The sequence below is a fragment of the Cervus elaphus genome, chromosome 7 (genome assembly GCF_910594005.1).
Source record: "Cervus elaphus chromosome 7, mCerEla1.1, whole genome shotgun sequence".
Classification (NCBI taxonomy): Eukaryota; Metazoa; Chordata; class Mammalia; order Artiodactyla; family Cervidae; genus Cervus; species Cervus elaphus.
The window spans coordinates 33,333,448-33,361,395 of NC_057821.1; the positions used below are offsets into that span (position 1 = coordinate 33,333,448).

Genomic DNA, 27,948 nt, shown 5'->3' on the forward strand with positions numbered 1-27,948 from the left:
TAGCCCACCAGGCTCCTCCATCCATGGGATTTTCCAGACAAGGATACTGGAGTGGATTGCCATTTCCTCCTCCAGGGGATCTTCCTGACCCAAGGGTTGAACGCATGTCTCCTGCATTGACAGGCAAATTCTTTACCACTGAGCTACCAGGGAAGTCCTATTAACTTGTAATAGAATACAAGTTTCTTCCCTACTACAGTCCTGCTGTATGAATGTGCTAGGGTACCGAATTTCCTAGGCTGGCTCCCTGCCCAAGAGATTCACAGACTAATCAAAGGAGCATTGTTTATACATGTAGCAGAGAAATAATTTTTCCTCTACCTTTCAGAGTTCTTGGCTGAGACCACTGCCATAAAAGATTAACAAGAGAAAAACAAATTTTAATAAACTTCTCATGTATATCTCAGAAGTGATAGCTGAAAGTGGCTTAAAGCATCAGCTTACATAGCATCTTCAACAAAGAACAATAAATCTGGAGAAATGACAGGATAGAGGAAAACAGTTGTAGGCTTTAAGGGTGGAGCCAAAGGCTAGTTAGTAAAATTTGTTATTTAGAGTCCAGGCTGATTGGGCCTGAAGTTGTCTCTGGGAATTAACCTTTGTCCCTCCCTCTTGATAGAGAGGGGGCACCTTTGTAAATTTGTATCCTGCTTTTGGGGCTTCCCTGGTTGCTCAGTGGTAAAGAACCCGCCTGCAATGCGGGAGACACAGGTTCCCTCCCTGCATCAGGAAAATCCCCTGGAGGAGGGCATGGCAACCCACTCCAGTATTCTTGCCTGGAGAATCCCCATGGACAGAGGAGCCTGGCAGGCTACAGTTCATGGGGTCGCAAGGAGTCGGACACGACTGAAGCGGCTTAGCACTCATCCTACTTTTAGGCAAATAGAGGGGTAACAAAAGACAGAGTGATTTTCTTTTATCTGCTACTTAATTGTCTTCAGCTCACAAAAATCCTTATCCCAAAGTGGCACATTTTGGGGTGGTGTGTCCTGAAGTCCTACAGTCATATTTTGAGGGGGGCATACATATGCAAACTGGTCTAATGATCTCCAGAGTAAACTCAAATGATGAACTGGCAAGAAAAATCCCACAAACCAGAAACCTTCACTTAAAACAGGAAATTCTGTTAATTCAACCTTTATTAATCACACACACACACAACTCTGCTGCATTGACACACATACACAGTTATCAAAAACTGGAAAGTGAATTACATGTACATTTTTAAAAAACAAAATGTTTTCACAGTTCCAACTACACTTATCCCCAAGTTTTATCGCACAAAATACAGCATGAAAAAAAACCACAGCGTAAATATTCTTCACGTAAAATGCTATCTATCATAGCCGCATATGAATAATTAAAGCCCTGGGCTTCAGCCTGCAGAGAAGGCAGTCATGCGGCAGAGTTTAAAGTTAATGATCTAAGTTTACAGTAAAACAGATTTATCTGCATTGTGCTTCTGATCTTTCACTAAGTCTTTCCATAAAAATTAAAGGTAGATGAGCCAACACTTGACATAAAATTAGGTTTAAAAGCTACTCAACTGGATAAAGATAACAGGTACAGAGAAGGTTTAAAATGAGAATCCCTGCATAGCTGGGGAAAGTGAACTGAGAAGTGTTTCCTCAAGGCCAACAGACTCCCGTTATCTGGGTGATTTCGTATGAGTTATGTGACGATTGCTGGAAAATTCTTGGTGAGAATTCACTGGAGCAAGGCCTGGAAAAGTACTTTTTACACAGTAGGTGGTCAATAAAATGAAATAATGCCTCATAAACTTGGGAAAGTCAGTATCTTCCTCTTGGTTTAGATCAGAGGCTGGCAAACTATTTCTGTAAAAAACTGTGGTACAGATACTCAATTCTGCCTAGAAGGTAGCCACAGATCCTATGGTAAATGAATGGGTGTGGCTGAGTTCCAATAACATTTTATTTGGGGCTTCCCTGGTGGGTCAGATGGTAATGAACCTCCTGCAGTGCAGGAGACCCAGGTTCGATCCCTGGGTTGGGAAGATCCCCTGGAGAAGGGAATGGCTATCCACTCCAGTACTGCCTGGAGAATTCCATGGACAGAGGAGCCTGGTGGACTACAGTCCACAAAGATAGCAAAGAGTTATGGACACTGATATCTGAATTTCAGAAAATTTCCATGTGTCATGAAATACTATTCTTTTGATTGTTTTCCTCCCCTAACCATTTGGGAATATAAAAACCATTCTTAGCTCTGGGTTGTACAAAAGCAGATAGCAGACCACATTTGGCCTGTAAGCCAACCTCCAGTCTAATGATCCTTTTCTATTTCACGTTAAAACACACATTTTTTAACAAATCCATCACATATTCTATCACATAATCGATCACCTTACTGAACAATAACCCCCAAAAATGTTCATTTAAAAAATACATCTTCCTCCAACTAATAAAAAAAAAAGAAAAAAAGAAAAAAAAAAAATACATCTTTCCCCACAATCCAGATCAATTTTACTAAACAGTAAGCTATTGCCTTTTCAAATTATTTTAATTCCAAAATTAATCAAGGCTATTGCAGTGAGTCTCTGGCCCTCAATTTATGTACCTGGTCAAACAGATATACTAGAAAACTCAAAATCTGCCATCAAGCCAAAGCAGCTACTGAGTTACAAAGTTACAAACGTATTTGAATGTATTCCCCCAAACATTTCAAGCACTAGTATTCTGGACTTCTAAAAACTATTTAGAGCATTTTTATTGTTAATAGAGAACAGATGGACACATCCAAACATTAAGTAATTAAAATGTTACATGAAACAACCCCAGAACTAGTAAGTGCAAATTCACTGTCAATATGATGTGTATGTGATTATGGACAGGGTCTGAGCAGTGCCCGTCACCAGGAGGTGGACTTCAGCTGATTCCTTAGCTGGGCCTCAGGGGGATGGCTGATGTAACCCAGGGCAAACACAAGCCAGCTCCGGGACTGGCCGTGGTACCTCTGTGCACAGAGACATCTCAGACCTTTAGCTCTTCAGCTCCCCATGGCTCAGTGAGGGGTGCTATGTCCTGGCTGGTCCAGGAGCAGCCTCCAGCACTCCTTTCATGCATGTTTTCCTTACGCTCCCCAAAACATCCAGAGGATGTCAGTGGAGTACGCACACACACACACACACACACACACACACACACACACACACACACACACACACACACACACACACACACACACACACACACACACACACACACACACACACACACACAGGAAAAGGGGGAGCTTCATCCCTGTCTGTTCCACCCAGAGGATGTCAGTGGAGTGCACACACACACACACACACACACACACACACACACACACACACACACACACACACACAGGAAAAGGGGGAGCTTCATCCCTGTCTGTTCCACCCAGAGGATGTCAGTGGAGTGCACACACACACACACACACACACACACACACACACACACAGGAAAAGGGGGAGCTTCATCCCTGTCTGTTCCACCCAGAGGATGTCAGTGGAGTGCACACACACACACACACACACACACACACACACACACACACACACACACAGGAAAAGGGGGAGCTTCATCCCTGTCTGTTCCACCCAGAGGATGTCAGTGGAGTGCACACACACACACACACACACACACACACACACACACACACACACACACACACACACACACACACACACAGGAAAAGGGGGAGCTTCATCCCTGTCTGTTCCACCCAGAGGATGTCAGTGGAGTGCACACACACACACACACACACACACACACACACACACACACACACACACAGGAAAAGGGGGAGCTTCATCCCTGTCTGTTCCACCCAGAGGATGTCAGTGGAGTGCACACACACACACACACACACACACACACACACACACACACACACACACACACACACACACAGGAAAAGGGGGAGCTTCATCCCTGTCTGTTCCACCCAGAGGATGTCAGTGGAGTGCACACACACACACACACACACACACACACACACACACACACACACACACACACACACACAGGAAAAGGGGGAGCTTCATCCCTGTCTGTTCCACCCAGAGGATGTCAGTGGAGTGCACACACACACACACACACACACACACACACACACACACACACACACACACACACACACACACACACACACACACACACACACACACACACACACACGAAAAGGGGGAGCTTCATCCCTGTCTATTCCACCAGGACCGGCCTTCCCTTTCCTCATATATTAGGACGTTTAGAGACACAGTTTTCTTAATCAGAGTTTTTCTTTCAGAGCAACAGGAAACAGTGATCATTGCGCTTTTTGTTTTTAAAAGAAGAACTATAAAAACTCATTGGATAAAAAGTGCCTCTTCCACCTGGCAACTATGGAAATTCTTTTCCCTTTGGAGATCATTGTGCTCAACGCGCTGTTGCTCTCTCTCTGCAGGTGAAGGAGCTGCTGCTGCTGCTGCTGCTAAGTCACTTCAGTCGTGTCTGACTCTACGCGACCCCATAGACGGCAGCCCACCAGGCTCCTAAACAGCAGCTGTGGGAGACCAGCCCTCCCTCGGGCTCAGGAGCCAAGCAGGTGGGTACCAGCCTCCCCTCACCTTGGCAAAGCCACTGCTGGAGACCCAAGCCGGGCTGGGAGGTGCTACCCATAATAATGCTGACTCCCACACTTAACATCGAATTTTCACTTTTTGCAAATATTATGTTTGCTTTCTCTTACGTTCAGAGTATCCCATGGAGCTAAGTAAGGCATGAACAGAATCTACACTGTACTGAGGGGTGGGTGTGGGGGGTAGACAGCATGTCTGTGCAGACAAAGCCCAGCCAGGCCGTTACCTGTGAGCCATCCTCCCACTAAGCTGCTGCCGCTATGCTCTGCTTTATGCTTATTTTCTCAGAAACATGATGTGGAGAAACAGCACAGAAGTGAACACAGAATCTTTAAGCCATTGAGGATGATGGAGCCTTCGGTTTAAAAACTAGTCAAAAACAGTGGGGTTCTTTCATTTCTCAAAGAAATTCAGGCAATTCTGTGCTGTGTCTAAAGTTCTTTTAAAAAAAAAAAAAAACCACACTGATTCAGCCGCAGCAGCAACACTTCGGAATACCCGGCTGGGGGGTCCCCAGGCATGCAGCGGCATCCTGCCCAGCCTGTCAGTCACGCTCAGAGGTGTCCCCCGCAGCCCCCTGGGTCTTACTCCGGAGCCACGTGGGTGCTGGCTATGTCATTGCCCAGGCTGTGGTCCCACCGTGGTGAGGGGGCTACAGGACCGGCTTGTTGGACCTTGCTCTGCGGCAGACAAGGTCGTGGGTGGGGCCGTGGGGGCTGGCGATCCAGGGCCTCATCCTATAAACCCACTGCTGGTTCTCAGGGATCTGTGGCCACAGGCTTGTGGCATGTATTGGTCCCACATCAGCTAAGAGGAGGGGTAGGATCTGTATCTGCTTAAAAGGATTGGATGATTTTTTTTTTTTAATTCCTAGTTCACCTACCCTATGGGTTTATTTAAAATAATGGATGGCACGTCCCCATACATAGGTAAGCCTCCCTTTTTATTTTCTGAAGAATCCTATAAGCCTCCGAAGCACACGTACTTGAGCTCCAGATATTCGTCAATGCCATACTTGGAGCCCTCTCGCCCAAGGCCGGACTGCTTCACCCCGCCGAAAGGGCACTCCACGGAGGAGATGAGTCCTTCATTAACACCAACCATGCCGACTTCCAGCCGCTCGGCCACCCTCCAGATCTGGGCCGGGTCTTGAGAGTAAAAATAACCTGTCGTGGGGATACAGGACACAGATGTAGAACAGTCATTAAAGACATCGTGTCACAGCTGAGGGTGCCATGGATGACCAGCTGCCTAGTCACGTGGGCTGGAACCTCCCTGCTCCAGGTGGAGCCCCTAGTTGGTCCTGTGCGTGTCTTCATCTCACAACCTTTAGAAATCATCTTTTTGCTTCTGTTCCACTCTCGCTAGCTCTCTCACCATCTCCAGCTAGGGCTGTAACAACAATAAACCCGGCTCCTCTGGCCTTCTAATCAGTCCACACTGCACACATCTGTTAGGTTATCCATGTGACATTTTTTACCCAGACCTTCCAGTGACTCCTGGTTACCCATAAATAAGGTTCAGTTCTTGGTGCGTATTCAAACTCTCCCTAATGTGGTTTTGAACAACATAAACAGCTTCATCTTCCATTATTCCAGTCACTCTATCGCCACCAAACTCATCCACCCAGTTCTCTTGTCCTATTTTCACTTAACTCTTTAGGTCCCCCTCTGCCCAGAACCTCTCTCCTCCAATCTGCACCATCAGAGTCTTGCCCAGCATGGACGCCGTGGTTCAGGGCCTGGCTTCTTCCACCATCATCCCATCGAGAAGGGACTGGAGGAATACTGGGCTCAGCGTTACGGGGGCACTCGTGCGCACATCTTACTCCAGCGTCAGGCCCTCTGAGTCGGCAGCTCAGAGCCTGTGTAGTAGAATAAGGGACTCGACAGTGTGCACATCCCTTCCCTGGTTGTCAGTGGTTCTTGTCCACCCAGAGAAGCGCCTGTAGAGCCACAGCTGTATCTTTATGTCTTTGTATCTTTGCCAACACTTCATCCACTAGTGGATGCTAAAGACGGATTTGTTGAGTGTCTTCATGCACACACAGTTTTGTCAGGGACACAGGGTACATACTGTGGCCACCTTGACCATGTCCAAACTGCAAGAACGGCAGCCACTCCGTGAGGCTCCCTCTGCCTCTGCTGTCTTCCCTTCCTTCATCCCCCCGATGCTCTCTGTGAAGTCAAGCACTCTCTCTCTTGTTCAGGCTTCCAGGAGGGATGCGAGGAGAAGCACTTGGAATTTCCAGGTATCAAGCCTCTGGGGACATAGGACTTAAGGGGTGTGGGTGGTTCTCCCCTAGAACAGTCGGCATTGCTGTTTCTCCCTCCAGAATGCCCAGCTCCAACCGGGGAGCTCCCATCCCACATCCTGGGGACATCTGGGCAAAGAATCTGGACTGGCACAAACCCGCTCTTGCCCCTTGGAAAGCAATGAAACATGTGCTGCAAAGAAGCTGACTTCTCAAAACCCCAGGCGACACTTAAAAGGCACAGTGGAGAAGTGACGGTGATTGTCGCCAAGCAAGGACAGACACCCACCTGCCAGCCCGACGTCGGCCGCGTTAGCGATCGCCACCGCCTCCTCCTCTGTGTTGAACCTGCCAAAGTCAGGGCGGGTCATCAGCAAAATCCCTCAGGGGAAGGAAAACCACCTGTTTTTCCTTCTGATCTGTTTCCCAAATAAGAACTATGGGTCAAGCAGAGTTTTGCAAGGAGCAGAGAGGAAAATACCTTCATTCACTGCACACGCTGAGTTCAAGGCTAGGGAGCTTGGATCAACACCAGTTCATCTCTTCTAGGAGAACAGGAGACATGCAGGGAACTACAGTGTATTCAGAATGTTGAATAAAATGCCTAAGAAAAGGATTACTGCTCTTGTTCCCTCTTAAGACGTGCGCCAATGATAGTAACTACCTTGAGAAGCAGCCGTGATGTGGGAGACAGACAACAGCCCGGGCCTGCTGGGGCCCAGGGTTCCAGTGTCGGCCCCGCCGCTTATGCTGTGACGGTGTGACAGTGCTGGGGGTCTGTCTCCTTGGAAATGAGACTACTAGTACGGAAGCCTAATGCAGTCTCTTCCAGCTTGCTCATCTTATTTCTGAAACTAGATTTCAGAGGCCTTCAGAACTATAACTGGGAGCAGAACATTCTGTGCATCCCAGCTCCTCAAATCAGAGACCCAGCAGCAGCCAGCCCTCTGAAGGCTCAGGCAGAGCTGGCAGACCCCGGTCAGTGTGAGAGGATGAGTGGGAGAGAGAGGAGGGGGACCGCAAGAGAATCACCTGTTCCAAGGATGAGCAGCTCTTGTCTCTCCACTGTAGAGAGCAAGCCATTCTATCGGCCAGAGAATAAAAACCAGGGCGTCACCCATGTCCTCACTGCCTACGTGTCCCTCGAAAATGTACTCATCACACCATCAGGTGGGACGTCCTCGACGATTTCACCTTTTGAGTGTGAACTCCCTGGTGGCTCAGAGGTTAAAGCGTCTGCCCGCAATGCGGGAGACCCAGGTTCAATCCCTGGGTCGGGAAGACTCGCTGGAGAAGGAAATGGCAACCCACTCCAGTATTCTTGCCTGGAAAATCCCATGGACGGAGGAGCCTGGTGGGCTACAGTCCACGGGGTCCAAAGAGTTGGACACGACTGTGTGATTTCACGATTTACACAATAACAACCACCCTGACATTAGGTGACGTGCTTTATGTATATTACATCGTTTAAACCTTACAACTGTCCTGCGAGGCAAGGTTTTTTGTTTGTTGTTGTTTAGTCACTAAATCGTGTCTGACTCTTTGCAACCTCATGGACTATAGCCCACCAGGCTCCTCTGTCCATGGAATTCTCCAGGCAGGAATACTGGAGTGGGTTGCCATTTCCTACTCCAGGGATCGAACCTGAGTCTCTTGCATCTTCTGCATTGGCAGGCAGATTCTTTACCACTGTTCCACCTGGGAAGCCATGAGGCAGGTACTAGCTTTTAGTCCTTTTCCCATCAAGGACCCTGGGGCTCAGAGAAGTTAACTCATTCAAGGGGACACAGATGTAAAGTAGCAAAACCTGCATTCCTAACCCTTGCATCCTTTTGGAAAGTGTCAAGTTCATATTCTAGGTAAAAACTTTATTATTAAAACAAAGATGAAAGTTCTCCAAGTGGTCCATTCTCCCAGTGTCAGATTAATCTATAAATTTCATTAGCAATGGAAGAGAGAGAAATATTTGGAGAAATGATGACCAAGAATTTCCCTGGACTAAACAAACACCTCAGATTTTAAATAAAGGCCTTAGGATCTCAGATTGAAAAGAAGCTCACAGTATGCCATACCTAAGCTACCACGGTAAATTCAAAGGCCATGAGTCTCTGAAGAGAAAAAGATCCCTTCACAGGAACAAGAAGCAGACATCAGCTTTCTCAATAACAACCCTGAAAATACGCAGACCAAGGAGTGATATCTTGTGAAGCTAGATTTTTATGCAGGTAGATTATTATTTACTTGTGAGTGTGGGATAAAAGGTCCCATAAGAACAGAGTTCATTTCCCACAGACACCCTTGAAAGAACTCTTGAAGGATGTACTCCGTTATGAAGAAAAACGAGTTCGGTAGGAAGCAAAGTAGAGAATTTGGTAAATTTTGTGGTCTAAACTGGCAATAATGAAAACCAATTTTTAAAACACCATACCTTGAACTTGGCCCTTCCCCTGATACAGCACCACTCTCTTGCTTCTCTGCCTCTCCCCCCAGGCCTCAAACAACACAGGAACTAGATTACTCTCCAGGCTTCCTTTTCCCTTCCTACTGTTCCCTCCCGTCTTCCTACACGCTGGATGGTCTTACTTGATAACAGGCGCCACAGGCCCAAAAGTCTCTTCCTGAGAGCAGAGCATGTCTCGGGTGACGTTGCTGAGCAGGGTGGGCTCGAAGAAATTTTCCCCAACGTGGTGTCGCTTCCCACCTGTCACAACGGTGGCCCCTTTGGAAATGGCATCACTCACGTGTTTCTCTACCTGTGTGAGGAGAAAAGGAAGAGCCTTTGGGAAAGGGAATCCAGGATACTTGGAAAATGTTTAAACTGTCAGAAACTGTAACTGGGTTTTTCTTTCTTTTTCAAATAGGTTTGAAACCATGTACCCCAGTTCCTTCTAGGTAGGAAGAACCAAATACACAGCTACGAGATACGGAGTCACGAGGGCAGGTGCTATGTACAATGCTGCCTCCTCCCCGCCCATTGGAAGGACTGAAGCTGAAGCTCCAATACTTTGGCCACCTGATGCAAAGAGCCAACTCATTGGGAAAGACCCTGACACTGGGAGAGGTTGAGGGCAGAAGGAGAAGGGAACAACAGAGGATGAGATGGTTGGATGGCATCACCGACTCAGTGGACATGAGCCTGAGCAAACTCTGGCAGCCGGTGAAGGACAAGGAAACCTGGTGTGCTGCAGTCCATGGGGTCGCAAAGAGTCAGGCATGACTTAGCGACTGAAATACAGCAACCCTGCTCTGTGGGTTTCCGGCTATTTGGTCTTACTGTTTGTTGCATGGCCCTAATACATACACACTCGTGTCTTTCCAGGCCTGATGCTCAGCTGCCTTTCTGGGATTTGCTCTCCTCACCTTCCTGGGTTAGTTCCAGGCTCTTGGATCCCACATTGTTCTTGTCCCTGGACTCCTCTTTCACTTCGTTCTAATATTTTCTCCTTGAGTACTAGTTATTTCGAAAAAGGTGCACTGAAGATGGTTTATATTCGGAGTGTTCTGATAACTGCAGGTTGGGTGGTTTTATCTTGCACTGGCTGCTAATGGAATTTGGACCCCAAATAATTTTCCGTCCGAGTGTTGAGTGTATTTCTCTACTTCCGGTGCTGACGATAAATATTCTAATTCAAAAACAGTTCTCACTCCTTTATGGGTCAATTTTCCCCACTCTAGAAGCTTCTTGAATCTTCTTTGTATGTTTCTGACATTCTAAAATTTTAGCAAAACATATCTGGGTTTTCTCTTTATTCTAATTCTATATACTTGTCAATTGGCAAAGTCTTTCAGTCTGAAGAATTAAGTTATTTCCCCCTAGCTCTGATAAGTTTTCCTCTAGCATTTGTTTGATAGACCTGTTTCTTCCACTTCAAGTCTTTCTAGAGCTTCTGTCACTAAAATGGATACACTCCTGTGTGGATGTGTGTGCATGTTCAGTCATATCCGACTCTTTGTGACTCCCATGGACTGTAGCCTGCCAGGCTCCTCTGTCCATAGGATTCTCCAGGCAAGAGTATGTACTGTCTTCTCAAAATTCTTGGAGGACAATATTAGATTCCTAGAAATGTCTGATCTCAAAAACAAAAAGCCTTTCTCCTCTCCTTTTAGGTGTTCCAAAGATGAAGGAACTGTATTTCAAGATGGTAGTTCCTGAAGCAGCAGGAGACAGAATTATCACCACTGCAAGAGAAGATTTAGGGACAGCAGAAGAATGAAAGTGGCAGATCTCATGGGGACTCAGCGAAATGACAGAGCTGGAAAAGCTTATAACCCAACAATGCCACTTGATTCATACAAACAGGCAGAAATTCACTAGTTTTTCTAATTTCTCCTTGTTTCCAAAACCACCTTGCTGGGCACCTTACCAGAGTGTTTTTTGATACTGAAACCAGGACACTAAACAGATAATAAGACAGACTTACCTTTTCTACAGCTTTTGCGTTAATTAACGGGCCTTGAGTAGTTCTCTCTTCAAATCCATTACCCACATGCAGGTTTGTTTTAATTGCCTCAGCAAATTTTTTCACAAAGGAGTCGTGGATACCGCTTTGCACCAAGAAACGGTTGGAGCAAACACAAGTCTAGACAGAAAGAAAGAAACTCACGTTGACAGTTCGTCAGAAGCTACTGACCCAACCAATAAACCTATGATTGCTGCTACCTCTGAATGTAAATGTCCTTCCCAGGTGGTTCCTGTCCTGGGTCCCACCTGCTGTGTTCCTCCATACTTGAGCTTGGCCCTAAAGACAAACATGCCAAAAGCATGTGCTTCTCCAGGCCCCTCCACAGCCAACACACCTCTGAGGTTAAACAGGTAAGCAAGCATAAATTATCTGTGAGCAAAAAGCCACTAACTCAGGTTTTTTTTCAAATGGCTCATATTGGAACCAGAAAACCAACACAAGAAAGTAGCTCCTTGAGACAGTGATACTCAGCGACAGACAGGGGAGCTAGAAGGAAAAGGATTCAAAGGCTAATTTATGTCCCGGAGCTTATTGAACCTTTCAAGAGCCTGGCACAATCCAACATTTTGAAAATGGAGACAAGACCATTCTTTCAGCCTAAATTATTGAAAAGCCCTTTGTTTATTATTTTTTCTAGCGTAGGCCTAACATTTTCAAGTTATATAATATAAACATGATTGGAAATGAGGTTATTCTTGATACATTTTCTTCATGGCTTTTTTCTTAATTGTGTATTTTCTAGTAGAAACAGTTTGTAGATAATTTTGTATCCTGTGCCATTTTTATTGGCTTAAAGCAATATACCCCAAAGTTGTAGCTTTGTAACTCTGAAGGTTATACACCTTTGCATTTTGTGTTTCTAAAAGGAAACATACCTATTTCAGAAACAAGCAAACTTATTTAAGATATGTGAAAGGAGAAAAATTAGTTACCAACAGTCAAAACAGGATGAAAACTATTTAATAAAGAATATTATACATTTCACCTTTTTCCTCCTAGATAACTCAATATTTATTCCATTTCTGGAATACATTTAAAATCGCTTATTGATGGTACTCTAAGATGAAGTGCTTACCTTGTATGAGATAACTTGGAAGGTCCCTGCTGGATCTAACGCTCTGGGATTCCCTAGAAGGTGTGAGCGCAGGCCACCACTCTCCCTAGGACAAGCTGGACCCTCCTTGGCCCACTGTGGTGTGTGTGACCCTCTAGTGGGGGCCTGTCCTGCCCCACTCATCTCGGGAAGAGTGAGACCCAGGCAGTAGGGTTTTAGAGTTTTTCAAAGCACCATCTCAACATTTTCCAACATTCTCTTCCTTAAGACTGTGGGCTGCAGACCCTAGCTGTTCAGGCTATTTTGTATCTGGGGAGATACTTAAACCTGTTCAGTAGAGAAAAGCCCAGCAAGGGAAAACTATGACAATAACCAGATTCAAAGAGATGAAAGAAGAGAACGATTTGATTAAAAGGCATCTGCTGTTCAGGAAATGTTCCTCGAAGCCAGGGAGGAGGACAACGTATTTCCCTTCAAACCCTCTGAGCCTAGCAGAGTCCCAGACAGAGGGCACTCACTAAACGCCGATGAAAGAGGACATGCACGAAGGATGAAGGGAGGAACCCAGAAATGCCCTTTCTCCCAGGAAGTGAGGAAGGGGGTAGGATCTTTGTAAAGCACACAACCCAGAAAAACACTCCGGGACTCACCTGTCCAGAGTTCCTAAATTTGGAGGCCATGGCCCCGGCGACAGCCTGGTCCACGTTGGCACTGTCGAAGACGATGAATGGGGCATGGCCACCCAGCTCCATGGACACCCTCTTCACGGAGTTTGCTGCATGGTGCAACAGGACCTGGGAGCAGACAGAGGATGCTGTGAGCGCCCAGTCAACAACAGGGACCCGTAAGGCTTTGTTTCCAAAAAAGCACCCAACAGAGGAGGAAGCCAGGTACATAGTAGTGTATATGGGATGCCAGTTTGCATAAGAAACAGGGAAAATTATGTATATATAACACACATATATATATTCATACTTGCTTATACTTGATAAACATGGAGAAGATGACAAGAAACTAAAAATAATTATGTATAAAAGAGAGGAAACCAGAAACGGGGTAAGGGTGAAACTTCTGAATATAAACATGTTTATACTGCCCTGATTTTTGAACCATGTCAATGTATGACCTACTCAAAAAATTATAAACAGGCTTAACAATCACAGAGATAGGATGATAAAATCACTCAGAATCCCAGAACCCATAGTTTAGCACTGATAAAATCTTAAGGTGTATCTATCCAGAATTTGGCTATATACACAGAGGGATATGTACCTTTTTTAAAAAACAAAACTTTGTATTTTATATTGAAGTGTAGCTGGTTAATAATGGGATAGTTTCAGGTGGACAGCAAAAGGACTCAGCTACACACATACATATATCCACTCTCCCCCAAACTCCTCTCCCATCCCGGCTGCCACACAACGTTGAGCAGAGGTCCCTGTGCTAGACAGCAAGACCTTGCTGGTTATCCATTTTAAATATAGCAGTGTGTCCATGTCCATCCCAAAGTCCCTGACTATCCCCTTCCCTAAGTCTTTGAGTCTATTTCTGATTTGTAAATAAGTTCATTCATATAATTTCTTTTTAGATTTCTCATATAAGGGATGACATACAACGTTTGTTTCTCTGTCTGACTTCACTCACTATGACAGCCTCTTAAGTCCATCCATGTTACTGCAAATAGCATTATTTCATTCGTTTTAGTGGCTGAGTTATATTCCATTGTATATATGTACCACATCTTCTTTATCCATTTATTTGCTGATGGACATTTAGGTTACTTCCATGTTTTGCCTACTGTAAATAGTGCTACTGTGAACACAGGGGTGCAATTACAGTTTTGTCTGGATATATGCCCAGGAGTGGCATTGCCAGATACATGGCAACTCTATTTTTTAGTTTTTTAAGGAACCTCCATACTGTTTTCCATAGTGGCTGTACCAGTTTACATTCCCACCAACAGTGTAGGAAGATTCCCTTTTCTCCATACCTTCTCTAACATGTATTGTTTGTAGACTTTTTAATGATGACCATTCTGACTGGTGTGAGTAAACCTACTTCTTTATTGGACTCACGATAGCTATTTTCTTTAGAACTTTTAAGAAATGCTCTTTGCCAGGCCATTGGTTTTCCCGACTCGGCTTGCTTTTGGGTCGCTTGCCTCCACCTGTGTCCTCTGAATCTTCTTCCCACTCGGCACCCATGAGGAGAGCTTGAACCCGACTCTGGCTGCATGGCCCCTGCTGCCTACAATCCTGCTACGTCCTAAGGAGTCCTTCCTGCTCCCATTCCCCCTGCTGACCTTTTCAGGACTTCAGCTTCCAAAGCCTTAGAAAGGGAGCAGGACTGCCCAGCTTACCTCTCTATGAGACACTCACCCTTGGTCACTGGCCAGCTTATGAATCTGTTTTCCTCAGGTCAAATGACCATTCATGGTTGAATTCTCTGAGGAGCAGGCAAGTACTCTGTCCCCTTCACAGGCCCCGGGAGGGGCGGTCCCCCTGGAAGGGGTAAGGGCAGGGCCGCATCTCCAGAAGAGGCTGACTGAAGGGGGCTCGGTTAGAGGCAAGATTCTATGTGCCAAGATCCAGAGCTGAGCCACCGATTCTCTGCAAAGATCGGCTCAGAAGAGGCTGTTGGTATGGAGAATGGCTACTTATCAGTGATTCCTATCCCTCTTCCCTTTAAACCACTTGAAGCGAAGCACTGTCGCATGTAAATGACTTAAAAGCAAAGTTGGACTTGACGGAACATGGTCGACATTTTCCTGGGGGTCTGTCTGTTGGGAACAGTTTGCTGAGCAAAGTAAGGGTAAGCAGTGAGTGGCTGGCCTTTGCCCAAAGTCTGGGTACTTCTCTGGCTTCAGTGGCAGAGGTTTACAACCCTTCTTCTCCCAGGCCTCTTTCTTTTTCTCTAACGACTTTGAAACCCTCTGAGAATAAGTTTGCTCTGCAAGATCCCTGGATCAGGGTGGTAGCACTTTATGGATCTAAAAACTCATGCTTCTTAAATGAATGAGTGGCAGGCTTCCCAAGTATCAGTCTGTGGCATGACAAACATGGTTATGGCTGGGAGTTACTAAAATTGGTTTATTTTCTCCTGCTTCTCATGGTGTCCAAAAAATGACCAGTTTGACCAGAACTTTCAGATTAGATTTTTATTATTTTAATCTGATATGTTTATGTACTTCTCTAATATGAGCATATGAATGTATGTATATAAACACTAGCAGGAAAAATGGGTACTATTTGAAGAGAAACACCATGACTAAGAACTTTTGTTCTACTCTGCCTTTTTTCTGTTTTAAACATTTAAAAGCATAAATAAAAATGCACTAATAGGCACACAAATGAGGTTTTGGGGAAAGAACTTTTCAACATATAAGAGAGAAGAAAGCTAGAAAAAACAATGATCTTTCTGTTTCTGTAACTACCTTTAACTAAACACAATTTTTGTTCTAAGGCATCCATTTCTTTAATTCTACATTATGAAAGAAACACATTCGAGAGTTATGGGAATATGATGAACAACTTTCATCTACTTCACATGCAACAAATAATGGGAACCTGATCTACCCTTAAACCTTCAGTTTTGTCAAACAGGAACCTAGATCATGTCACAATGAGGAACACCATCCAAATATTTCTGGAAGATGATCAGACGTTATGATATGGGACAGCTTCTAACACTCTGCTGGAAACCTTCCTCCAAATGGTGAACGAGATGAAGTAGTATTTTTGATACTGTATAAAGAGAAGTTATTAGAATGACACTGTTTCCTTTGAGACTTAAGTCACATACCTTTCCAGTGGCTGTCGAACCAGTAAAGGAAATTTTAGACACGAGAGGATCTGTACAAAGTGCTTCCCCTACTTCCTTGGCCTTCTTTTGAGAGCAAGGAATCACGTTGTACACACCTGGGGGAATTCCAGCCTGGTTTGCAAGCTATAAAGAGAAACAGCAAACATGTGGCAGCAAATGATCAAACTGGAAAAACAGAAAAGAGAAATAAATGTTTTAACCCAGAAAGTAATGGCAAAAAAAAAAAAAAAACAAACCATAGGCTGACTTTGGGGACAATATATTTAGAACTGAAATAAGATTCTTACTAGTGCTAAAGTGGTATTAAGGCTTCTCTGGTAGCTCAGATGGTAAAGAGTCTGCCTGCAGTGCAGGAGACCCAGGTTTGATCCCTGGGTCAAGAAGATCTCCTAGAGAAGGAAATGGCAATGCACTCCAGTTTTCTTGCTGAGAAAATCACATGGACAGAGGAGACTGGCGGGCAGCACCCCATGGGGTTGCAGAGTCAGACATGACTGAGCGACAACGTGGTATTAATGTATTGCAAGTTTCTGCATGAATTTTAAGCAGTATTTTATCATGTGCACATGTGTACACACGTGTGTATATTTCCCAGCCCTGCCACTAATAAGGCCTAGAAACAATGACCAGCCAGTAGCAATGACCATCCCTGGTGCCCTAAATGTAGTCTTGAAGTATCGTTTCCTACCAGAGGAAATAAAGGCTTTCTGCAGAAATGGTTAATCCCAGGTCTGGGACAAGAAATATACATGATAAGTCTAAAATATCTTCTCATACTAGATAGCAAAGAAGGTCTCAAAAACTATTAGAGTTATGTTAAAAGATAAAAGAGCCAACTCTAAGAGGCTGCCATTGGCCAAAAGTGGGAGCAATGTGAGCTTCATCAAGGATAATAACCACAAGAAAGTAAAACTCATCAAATACCAACACATTAAAATCTATTAGCACGTAATGCTCCTTAAAAAACAAACTAATTGAAAAAAAAAAACAAACTAATTGGGAACCTTTGGCAGATGATAGGAATAGATTCATTTATTTGAAAAACTGGTAAATAAGAAGAATCAAATATACTCCCTTTGTGAATTCACTGCTGGGTAACCACAGAGATGATGGGAAGATTTGATTTATAGAAGTGGTCTGGTGAATAAATGAAAGAAAAATGAAAGTATTAAAATATTACCATTTGGGCAACTCCTAATGAATCAACAGACAGAGCAGCACCGTATAGCAAGGGCTGCAGACGTGAAAACACAGACACCCAGGCCTTATTCTCCTGACAAAACGACACAAGATGGGATCGAACCCGAGTCTGATGAAGTGTCTGGATACAGCTGCCAGTTTGGAAAGAACAGGAGACAGAGGAACATGGTCCCTGATGTGCTATCTGCAAAGCCCAGTTGATGGGGAGCTCTACCGGTCAGATGTCCAGCTTCCTCAAAAGACACATTGTAGGGGAAAGAAAAGGTGGAGGGGAATCTGCCCAATAGAAGGAACTCATCAGTCGTTCTAAGTTTAACAAGTGAAGGCCACTGCAAGAAGTCTGGATCCTACTCTGCATGACATGAGAAGCCATTAGAGGGTTTTAAACAGAAGAACAAGATCTGACTGAATGCAGATTGAGCTGGAGAAGGGAGTGGTTAATAAGAGGTGCCCTCAATGTGAGAAATGCCCAGCTTTTAGTCACATTGCTAATGCTAAGTTGCTTCAGTCGTGTCCAATTCTTTGCGACCCCAAGGACAGCAGCCCACCAGGCTCCCCTGTCCACGGGATTCTCCAGGCAATGCCATTTCCTTCTCCATTTAGTCACATTACTATGACTTAAAAACGATGGCTAGATATCATTGTTAGGGTAGCCTAAACAACAGCCTACAGATGTCAGAAAATTCCCGTTATTTTTTCTAAAAAGAGGAACATCTGACTTAAAATAACGACTAGTGAATTAAAGCAGAGCACCATCAAACAGGAGATGCAAAGAAGGAGGCTTTGACAGTGTTTCCTCCCATCCCAGGTAACATCCTTTTTTGGGCCCAGTGCATAGAGGCTCACCTCCGCCAAGGCCAGGGCGGAGAAGGGCGTGTCCTCGGCAGGTTTCACCACGACCGTGCAGCCGGCTGCCAGGGCGGCCCCCACCTTCCGCGTGATCATGGCGCTGGGGAAATTCCACTGCATCAGAAGAGAGAGGAGGGGAGTGAGAGGAAGGACTGCGCCCTGGTCCAAAGGCGGGCTGGGCAAGACACCAGCCAGCAAGTCCTGACCACCTGCCTGGCAGAGGCGTTCTTACAGGGGAGCTTAGAACACCTGGCACCTGCTGGCTCCAGGGAGCGTGGAGACAGAGGCTCAGGGAGACAGAAACACCTTCAGAGTTTAAAGCACTATAAAACTATCTACACTGGGTGGCAGCCAACTTTCCCTGTAAAGGGCTGGGTAGTAAATATTTTAGGTTTTGTGGGATGTCCAGTTTCTGCCACAACTAGACAGCATGTATACAGATGGGAGTGGCTCTGTCCCAGTAAAACTTTATTTACAAACATAGGCCTGAGGGCTGTACTTTGGTGACCCTTTGGGGAAAAATATTGGCAAAGGTGATTTTGAAAAAGGTATATGATATATTACTTCCCTCTCTAGATATTCATAGATAGCTCTCTGTGGACATTTATAGTAATATTTTATTTCAACAAAACCTTGTATAGTGCTTATTCTGACCTGGGCACCGTTGTACACTCTTTTATACTATTATAATTAAATCCTCATCACAACCCAGTGAGGTTGGTATTTTTCTCATTTGAAGGTTTGGAGACAGTGAAACAGAGCAGTTAAGAAACTTGCTCAAGGCCACACAGCTAGTGGAGACTGAGTTCTGGGTCAAGCCCAGTCAGTCTAGACAGCGAGGGGAATGTTTCTCCGTGACTGTGGTGAGCAGGGAAGGACAAGCAGCCTTGAGACCAACTGGTAGACACCATAGAGAACTTAATATGGCACCTAGCAGAAGATGGACCCAAGAGAAGCAACTCATGTAGAAAAAGCTGGGTGCCCCACAAGGATACTGCAGTCCTATCCAAGCAGATGCAATATCTTATTTCTCAGCCTTTTTACTTTCAGAATGTGGCCCAGTGCCTGCTGGAAGGTACATAAATACTTTGAAAGTGTCACATCTTAAGTCTTTTAAAAATGATAAACACCAGAAGATCTTTTTAGATGTACTGGACAACGCCAAGAAGCCTTTAATGCCAAGTCAGAGAAGCCTCCAGGTCCTCCTGTGGGTCATCCCCCTCCTGCAGGCGTTAGAAAACACTGGCCAGCACCACACCTCTCGTGATCAGAGGACCAGGAATCACGCCTCCGCCTCCAGCAGTGGCATCAGGAAGCCAAGAACAGGTGCCAGAGATGACGGGATGAGCACACCTGCACCAGCCCCATTCCGCCGCCTCCCCCAGGACCTCGCTGCTCCTGCCACATACCGGGGTGATGACGGCAGCCACGCCGAGGGGCTGCTTGAGGACAAGAGCACGCCTTTCTTTTGCCGGGGTGGAGATAATGTCTCCGTAAACACGGCGGGCTTCCTCTGAAAACCACTCCAGGAAGTTGGCAGAATAGAGAATTTCTCCCTGTGCCTCCTTCAGTGGCTTTCCCTAAATCAGAAGAGGACACACTCATTACCTTCTAATAACAAATGCACGATTCTGTGTTTCTCAATTCTTCAAAGCTGCAAGCAGAGTACAAGAGTCTCCCATTACAAAACCCCCCTGGGTGGAGGAGAAATTTCTAGCCTCAGTGTGAGTCTTTGAAAACGGAATCACAAATGGTGATGGAAGGAAGCCTGCCAGGTCATCCTGAGCCACAAGTCGTCATTTGCCTCCTTAATAGGTTTACAATCAGGAGGAGGCGCCTAGAATGGCCTCTTCAAATTTTTTTCCTTCTGCTATTTTCTAAATGTTGTGAACAGTGGAAAGTAATTTATCAGAGCGACCAAAAAGCTGGTACTTTTGCAAATGTACAAAAACAACATAAAAAATCAAAGCAGTCATGTGGGGAAAAAAAACCTAGAATGGTGGAAAAGCAGTAGTCACATAGTTCCACTCAAAATCGATTTCTTGCATATTATTAAAGAGTAAGTTACAACATAGAAGTTTTGATTTAGCAAATATGTGTGCCTCATTTAATCAGAAAATCTGTGCCCAAAATAATAACTGATGTCTGATCATGAGGTAAAGAATTCACATCTTCTTTAGCTACCTAACAGCACTGAAGTTAGAGGCTCCTCCAAGCTTTCTTCTAAGAACTCTTGGACAGTTTCTTTAAGTACTAAGTTAGGTCCTGCACTTACACTTTCAGCTGTAATTATCTTGGCAAGGTCATCCTTATTTTGTATCATTAAGTCATACCACTTGCGAAGTAAAGAACTCCTCTCCTGAAAAAGAAATACAAAATAGTAAAATGCCAAGGGTAAGAGAGAATATTAAATAGTCTTCAGTTTCCTAAAATATTTGCTGTGCAGTCTCATTTTTGGGGAAACATATATTGACCTGTTTTTTAAAAGTGAGGTATAACTGACATGCAACATTGTATTTGTTCCAGGGGTACAGACCCTTCTTTGGTGAATAATAGCAAAGATTCCATTATGGGTATGCTGAGTCATAAATTGTAAAAGTGAAAAAAAGTTTTGTGGAACAACTGTTACTATTTATAGTAAAGGCGAATAATGAATTTCACCACACAAAGGTATAGTTCCTTACTTTTTGCAGTAAAATACACAGAACACAGCCTTTACCATCTCAATCACTTTTCAGTACCCAGTTCAGTGGCATTAAGTACAACACTTTCACATGGTCTTGCAGCCATCACCACCCTCTATCACCACCTTTTCATGTCGCAAAACTGAGAGTCTGGACCTGTCTCTCCATTCCTCCCAGCCTGCACAACCACCATTCTATTAATACTTTCTGTCTCTGAATCTAACTACCCTAGGAACCTGATATAGGTAGAGTCATACAGCCTCTGTCCTTTTGTGACTGGCTTATTTCACAGTGTCCTCAAGTATAGTTCCTTATTTTCTGACTTTTTTCACTAAGGTTTTTAGCCCCTTCCCGCAGGCCTCACCACCTCTCCTGCAACACAGCACGAGGGTGCAGACGACACCTGCGGCTGCGGGAGGGCGCTCGGCGGCACCAGCGGTGCGCATGCACCCGGAGCCGGGTCACGATCCACTCCCTTCTGATCCTCTCTCTCCATCGCAGTTCCTGCTCTGCTTCTCGGAGCCCCACTCGTAGCCCGGGGCGCGCTCTTCAGGAGGCCCCCTCGCTCGTCACTCCCCGCCCCGCAGGCAGTTCTTGGGAGAGAGGTCATCGTCCACACGGGGTCTGGCCTTCCTCGTCCTCGTCTGTTTACTGAGCTCAGCCATGTGCTCTGGCCACAGGGGCCCATGGTCCCGTGGCCTTTCTCTCTCCCCCTCTTGTCCTCCAGGATCTGCTTGTTGAGTGCCTCGTGGTCAATCCCACACAGGCTAGAGTGTGCCGCAGGGCCCAGGGTATCACTTGGCGAAGCAGTGTCCAGGGCCTCGGGGTCGCTGAAATCACTTTACGCAAAGTCTTCTTTTTCATCCCGGGGTCCAAAATCAGCAACTGCCAGTAACCGATCAGTCTCCATCATAGCTGCGTGATTTTTGTCCTGAACACACACTCTGGGCGGCACGTTCCTGGGGTCTGCTGGGACATCAGAAGACGCCCCACGTGCGCAGCGCTCCTCTGCAGGACGGCCTCTGGTGTGCGCTCTGGGCCTCAGAGAGGGTCGCCCCCAGAAGACGTGGCAGGCAGAGAAGTCTGAAGCCAGAGAGGCCTTGCACAGCTCCCGGCTCACTTTGGGGGTGCACAGCAAGCCTGTGAGCGCTTTGCAGAGGAGGCCGTTCAGCGTCCCCCAGGCGCCCCAGTCTTCCTTCGGGTTCTGGAGGTGCTCATCATCAAGAATTCCAATGGCTGGTGGGTCAAGTGAGAGCCCAAGGAAGGACCTTCACACCACAACCTCCTCCATAGGTAATACAATGCAAATGCGACGAAAACAGTTGCCAGAAAGGCTCGCGGAATTTCTGCAGAACATTTTCAATCCAAGGTTGGTTGAATCCGAGGATTTGGAACCTTGGACCCACGGTGGAATGGACCTCGGTGGAATGTAAACATCCCTTTGCTTTAAAAGTTCACTTTGCTTTTAGCAGACTTAAAACCATCACAACTGTATAAAAGTACAGACAAAAGGCTGGGTGGAAAAACCGCAAATGGTAACGGTGATGGGTGGGCTTTCACAAGCAGAGACTGCGCTTACGGACTTGGCTGCAGGCTTGGGAGTCAGGTTAACGCCCATGTGGAGCCCCCACCCTTTGCAGGACCCCCATTCGGGAACATTACTTGGTTTTCGAAGCAAATTTCTTGAGCAGGTTCTTGCCACAGGACACAGGCGAGCTGTGCAGACCTCGGGCACCGCTCAGGAGTCCCGAGTGGAGCCCCCCGGAGACCCCTGAGAGCTGCCCATATCTTTGCTCGGTGACCGCCGACAAATAGCCAGGTTTTTAGTTTAATGACTCCCTGGCAAGTTGTCCCACAGACTGGGGTGGAGGGTATGGAGTCTGTGATGTTTAGGAAAGGGTTTTGCACACTTCAGAAGAGAGGCCAGGCACAACCCTGTGGATGTATTTAATGCAAAGAGCGAAAATGTTAAATTGTACATTATGTGCATTTTACCACAATTTAAAAAAAATTTTTCAAAGATAAAAGGATGAATGAATAAACTGGATTAAGTATTCTGTGGAAGAAATGATTTCTTAAATATTTTTTTTTAAAAAGAAATTCATTTATATACTTAAAGAGAGAGCCCAGAGAACCCAGGTCAAGCAGACCACACAGAGGTGCCCTGAAGGAAGGCATCCCCTGAGCTCTGGCCTCCTGCATCTAACAGGTGTACATGAAGCAGAGAGACTCTGGTTGATTCCTACCTGCCTGAGTGGTTGCCCATAGCAACCAGCAAACCTGGTTTGTCATTCTGTCATTCTAAGCCATTTAGTAGGGGCAAGATTTAAATTATTTTCTCATACCACTCATGAGCCTGAGACTGTGGAAACACCACCAACTGTCTTTCTCTGGGTTCTTTCCCCTCCTTATTTTGGATAAGCTAACACGCTTTGTTATCTTAGCTCTCAAGGGTGTTGTTGAGTCTTCTGAACCTCAAACCCCCAGAGAAGAGGCTCGACAGCTCTTAAAACAAAATTACTACAGTCATTTCACCCTCTCTGTAGAGTTGTGGTGGTGTAGTTGCTAAGTCTAGTCTGACCCTTGTGACCCCATGGACTGTAGCCCGCCAGGCTCCTCTGTCCATGGAATTCTCCAGACTGCAATACTGGAGTGGGTTGCCATGCCCTCCTCCAGGGGATCTTCCCAATCCAGGGGTCGAACCCAGGTCTCCCGCATTGCAGGTAGATTCTTTACTGTCTGAGCCACCAGGGAAGCCCGCCACCGAAAGGACGAGAAGCAACCAGAACAGCGCTCAGCTGCGGAGGGCAGAGCGGCCCTCAGGGCGTCCCCCGCCTAATCCCTGGAACCTGTGGCTACATGTATTGCTTCACAAGGCCAAAGGGACTCTGCCCACGTGATTAAGGTCAGGTGAGAGCGGACCTGAGTTATCCAGGTGAGCCCCATATAATCACTAAGAGGACTATGAAAGGGAGGCTCGGGGCAGGTGGGGCGATTCCAGAAGCGGAGGTCGGCGTGGTGCAGAGCCACAGACCACCAACTCACGGAGGCCTCTGGGGGTGGTGGTGTAGTCACTAAGTCGTGTCCAGGTTCTCTAGGGAATCTTCCTGACCTAGGGATCAAATCCGGGTCTCCCGCACTGCAGGCAGATTCTTTACCAACTGAGCTACAGGGGAAGCCCCAGGGAAGCCCCTAGAAGGTGGAAAAGCCCAGGAAACCCCCAGAGCTTCCCCAGAGAATGCAGCCCAGCAAACCCCTCTTGGACTTCGGACCTCCAGGATGGTAAGAATGATTTTGCGTTGTTGCGACGTGTTAAATCCCTCAGTCTGGGGATGATTCATCCCAGCGGCCAGAGGAAGGACGTGAACGGGCCTAGAGAGGGAAGTAGGGCGAAAAGAAAGCCACCTTACAAGCTGCGTTTGCACCCCGCCATCCAGACCGCAGAGATGGGAAGTTGAGCCCACCGCTTCCTTAGTAAGTCCTCCAAGGTCCTCTCGAGAAGGGGGGGGGGTCCCCGAGAGGCCCCAGGGAAGACCGTCTGACTGCACCTGGAATTGCTCCTGGGCCCCTGAAACACCCCAGTGGGGTAGGTTGAGGCTGCAGGCCCTGGTGGGGTTGGGGGGAGCTCCAAAAGGACACCAGAGGGGCCAGGGCTCACCTCGATGCACACGCTTCCTGCCAGCTTGTGTCTCCCACAGCTGTTAGCACTCATGTGCGTTATCTCTCTAGTTCAGGCGCCTTACCCAGAGCCTATCTCCAAATGCAGTCACATTCTGCGGTACTGGGAGTTATATGAATTTGAGAATACCCTTCTCAACATCCCCCTTACCCTCACTCCGCGTCTAACAGACATCTCAGACTCAGTGGGGCCAAAACGGGGCTCCGGTTTCTCTCCCCGTGCCCCTCTCACCCCTTCCCCATCCTTCCCCATCCTTCCCCATCCTTCCCCATCCTTCCCCATCCTTCCCCATCCTTCCCCATCCTTCCTCATCCTTCCCCATCCCAGTGTGTGGTTTTCCCTTCTCCCTCCAGTGGCTCTGGCCAAAAGCCCTGGAGTCATCCTTCAGTCCTGTCTTTCACCTTCCTACCCCTCTCCCTCCCTCAGTCTTGTCTTTCATCTCTCTCTCTCTCTCCCCTTTAACAATCTGTTGTGGAAACCAGCTGTCTTCCACCTTCAAAACATATCCTTTATCAGAACACGCCTCACTGCCTCCACCACTAACTCTAGTGCTGGCCACCAGCATCTCCCATGTAAATCACCACCTCCTAGTGGTCCTTGGACTTCCACCGTTGCCCCCACTACAGTCTATTGTCAGTACTGTGGCCAGAGCATCCTTTCCGAAGGCAAGTTAGAGCTCTCTGAAAACCCTGAAATGAAGCCCTACCGCACTTAGTCCTTAGAATGGCTACCCACCCCACTCCATCCAGCCCTCTCCTAATTCTTCCCAGTGTCAGCCTCCTTGCTGACCTACACGTGCGTCAGGCATGCTCCTGACTCAGTTTTTGCTCCAGTTGAATTCCCTCGCCCCCGCGGGTCTTTGCATCTCCTGTCCTCAATGAGACCTACCCTGATGTTGCAGCCTGAATTTGGTTCCCCTCAAATTCATATAACTCCCAGTACCGCAGAATGTGACTGCATTGGGAGATAGGCTCTGGAAAGAGCCTATTAAGATTAAATGAGGTCATAGGAGTGGATCCTAACCCAATATAACTAGTGTCTTCTCAAGAAGGGATTCGGACACTGACAAGTTCAGAGGGAGGAGCCTGTGAAGATGGGGAAGATGGTCGCCCACAAGCCAGGGTGAGAGGGGCCTCCAGAGAAACCAGCCCTGCCCACACACCTTGAGAGCAGGCTTGTAGCTTCCAGAACTCTGAGACAAGAAATTCCTATTTAAGCCACCGAGTCTGTGATACTGTTGTGGTGGCCCTAGCAAATTAATACAGTTGCCCACACTATTTACTTTCCATTTCGCCCCTTTTCTCTGACCTCTGATCCTGTTAGCCTTCTCTGCTTTTTCTCCCTCATAGCATCCATTACTTTTAATATACTTATTTGTTTTTTGTTCAGTCACTAAGTTGTGTCTGACGCTTCGTGACTCCATGGACTGCAGCACGCCAGACTTCCCTGTCCTCCTCCATCTCCCATAGTTTGCTCAAATTCATGTCCATTGAGTCTGTGATGCCATCCAGCCATTTCATACTTTGTCACCCACTTCTCCTGCCCTCAATCTTTCCCAGCATCAGGGTCTTTTCCAACGAGTCGGCTCTTGGCATCAGGTGGCCAAAGTATTGGAGCTTCAGCATCAGTTCTTCCAATAAATATTCAGGGTTGATTTCCTTTAGGATTAACTGGTTTGATCTCCTTGCTGTCCAAGGGACTCTCAAGAGTCTTCTCCAACACCATGGTTCAAAAGTATGAATTCTTCGGCACTCAGCTTTCTTTATAGTCCAACTCTCACATCCATATATGACTACTGGAAAAACCAAAGCTTTGACTATAGGGACCTTTGTTGGCAAAGTGACATCTCTGCTTTTTAATACTGTTTAGGTTTGTCATAGCTTTTCTTCCAAGGAGCAAGCACCAGGACCCAGGGGAAAGGAGCAGTGACTTGTTTGTTTAGCTATGTTATTTGTCACAGGTTAAATCTCCTCCCCCCCCTCACCTCCAAGTGAACTCCAGGAGGGCAGGAATGTTTCTTTTGTGGAACTGCTGTACTCCCAGAACCTCCCACAGTGGGTGGCCTAACAGGTGCTCAGAAAATGTCTAATGGATGAATCACTGTTAGACTCCCTTGGTACTTGGATTTCATTGCTGGACTGTCTTCCTTCAGAGGAAGGATGCTGAAGGACAGGGTAGAAAATGACGTCTGGGCTGACTCCTGTGTCATAAACTAAATGGAGGAGGAAGGAAATCTCCCTGCCTCAACATCGCTGCCATCTCTCCCGCTCTGACCTCCCCCATCCCACACCCCCAATTCTCTACTTCTGTCAGTTAATGGATGTATCTCCCTATTCAGGCCCCAAACCTGGAGGGGGGTCCTGGGTTTGTCTCCTCCCTTGCACAAAGCCCCTGACTTTTTCCCCCCAATTCTCTCCACTCCCCAGTTCATGACTTGGCCCGAGCATTCACTACCAGCCTGCGTGTAAACCACCCTATTAGCCTCCTGCGTGGTCTTCCTGCAGCCAGGCAGGTACTTCAGATACTCTGAAATCGCAAGCGCCTTTACCGAAACCAACCACCCATCCCCCGCGGTCTGCTGGCTTATAATTGCAGGTTTGTGTTCTGCTCCCCTACCAGACCCTTTATGAGGCTCGAGGGCGGGGCCATGCTCCCTAACGCCCCGCACCCGGCTTGGCACAAAGCCGGCGCTCCAAACTTCTTTGTTGTTACTAAGTCTTCCCACGTGGTGTATCCTGGAGCACTGGGGAGGGCAGAGGTGACACGGCTGGTTTCACTAGGGTACAAAGCCCCGATCGCCCCTGGATCCGGCGCGCACTCACCTTGGCCGAGACCCCCCTCCAGCTGCAGAAAGCCTCGTAGGCAGCGCGCACGGCGGCGCGGGCCTCCGGCACCCCGCAGTCAGCCACCAAACCCAGCTCGGCGCCGCTGGCCGGGTCGTGCACCGGGAAGGTGGCGGCTGCCGAGACCCAGAGGCCGCCCACGAAGCCGTCGGTGCGCAGCAGGGCCGAGGAGAGGCCCGCCGGGCCTCGGGCGTAGCCACGGATCGGGGCCACCGGGCAGTCGGCACGGGGGCGGCAGACCCGGCTGGGAGGTGCCCGCCGGAGGTGCGGAGCCGGGCAGCTCCGGAGCCGCAGGCAGGTCGCCATGGCCCTGGCGGCGGCTGCAGAAAGCAGGCGAGGGAGCGTGCGCACCCGGAACCCAGGCTGCGGCGGGGGCGCGCCGGGCGGCGGGGACGCGGGCTGCAGGCGGCAGAGGCGCAGAGCAGCGCCCTCTTCCCGCGCCCTTTGCGCGGCACAGCCGCGAACTCTAGACCTTGACTGACCGAGAGCGCCGG

General features: G+C 47.2%; 1 protein-coding gene across 1 annotated transcript; it reads right to left on the reverse strand.

Moving 5' to 3' along the window:
* Window positions 1-1,121: 1,121 nt before the first annotated feature.
* On the reverse strand, window positions 1,122-27,837 carry ALDH5A1 (aldehyde dehydrogenase 5 family member A1). Its single transcript, XM_043908386.1, has 10 exons — window positions 27,434-27,837; window positions 20,524-20,607; window positions 19,658-19,828; window positions 18,246-18,362; window positions 16,179-16,322; window positions 13,028-13,171; window positions 11,282-11,440; window positions 9,444-9,613; window positions 7,150-7,208; window positions 1,122-5,772 (listed from the first exon to the last, which is right to left on the reverse strand). Exons 1-10 carry the CDS (start codon window positions 27,758-27,760, stop codon window positions 5,567-5,569), a joined length of 1,581 nt encoding a protein of 526 aa, XP_043764321.1. The 5' UTR covers window positions 27,761-27,837; the 3' UTR covers window positions 1,122-5,566.
* Window positions 27,838-27,948: the final 111 nt, after the last annotated feature.

Excerpts from the sequence above, each read along its gene's own strand:
- ALDH5A1 (XM_043908386.1), bottom strand. The coding sequence starts at position 27,760 with ATGGCGACCTGCCTGCGGCTCCGGAGCTGCCCGGCTCCGCACCTCCGG. Across the intron at positions 16,323-18,245 it reads CCGCCCTGGCCTTGGCGGAG|CTTGCAAACCAGGCTGGAAT; the intron begins GTGAGCCTCTAT and ends TTCTCTTTATAG. Across the intron at positions 9,614-11,281 it reads ACGCAAAAGCTGTAGAAAAG|GTAGAGAAACACGTGAGTGA; the intron begins GTAAGTCTGTCT and ends CTCCTCACACAG.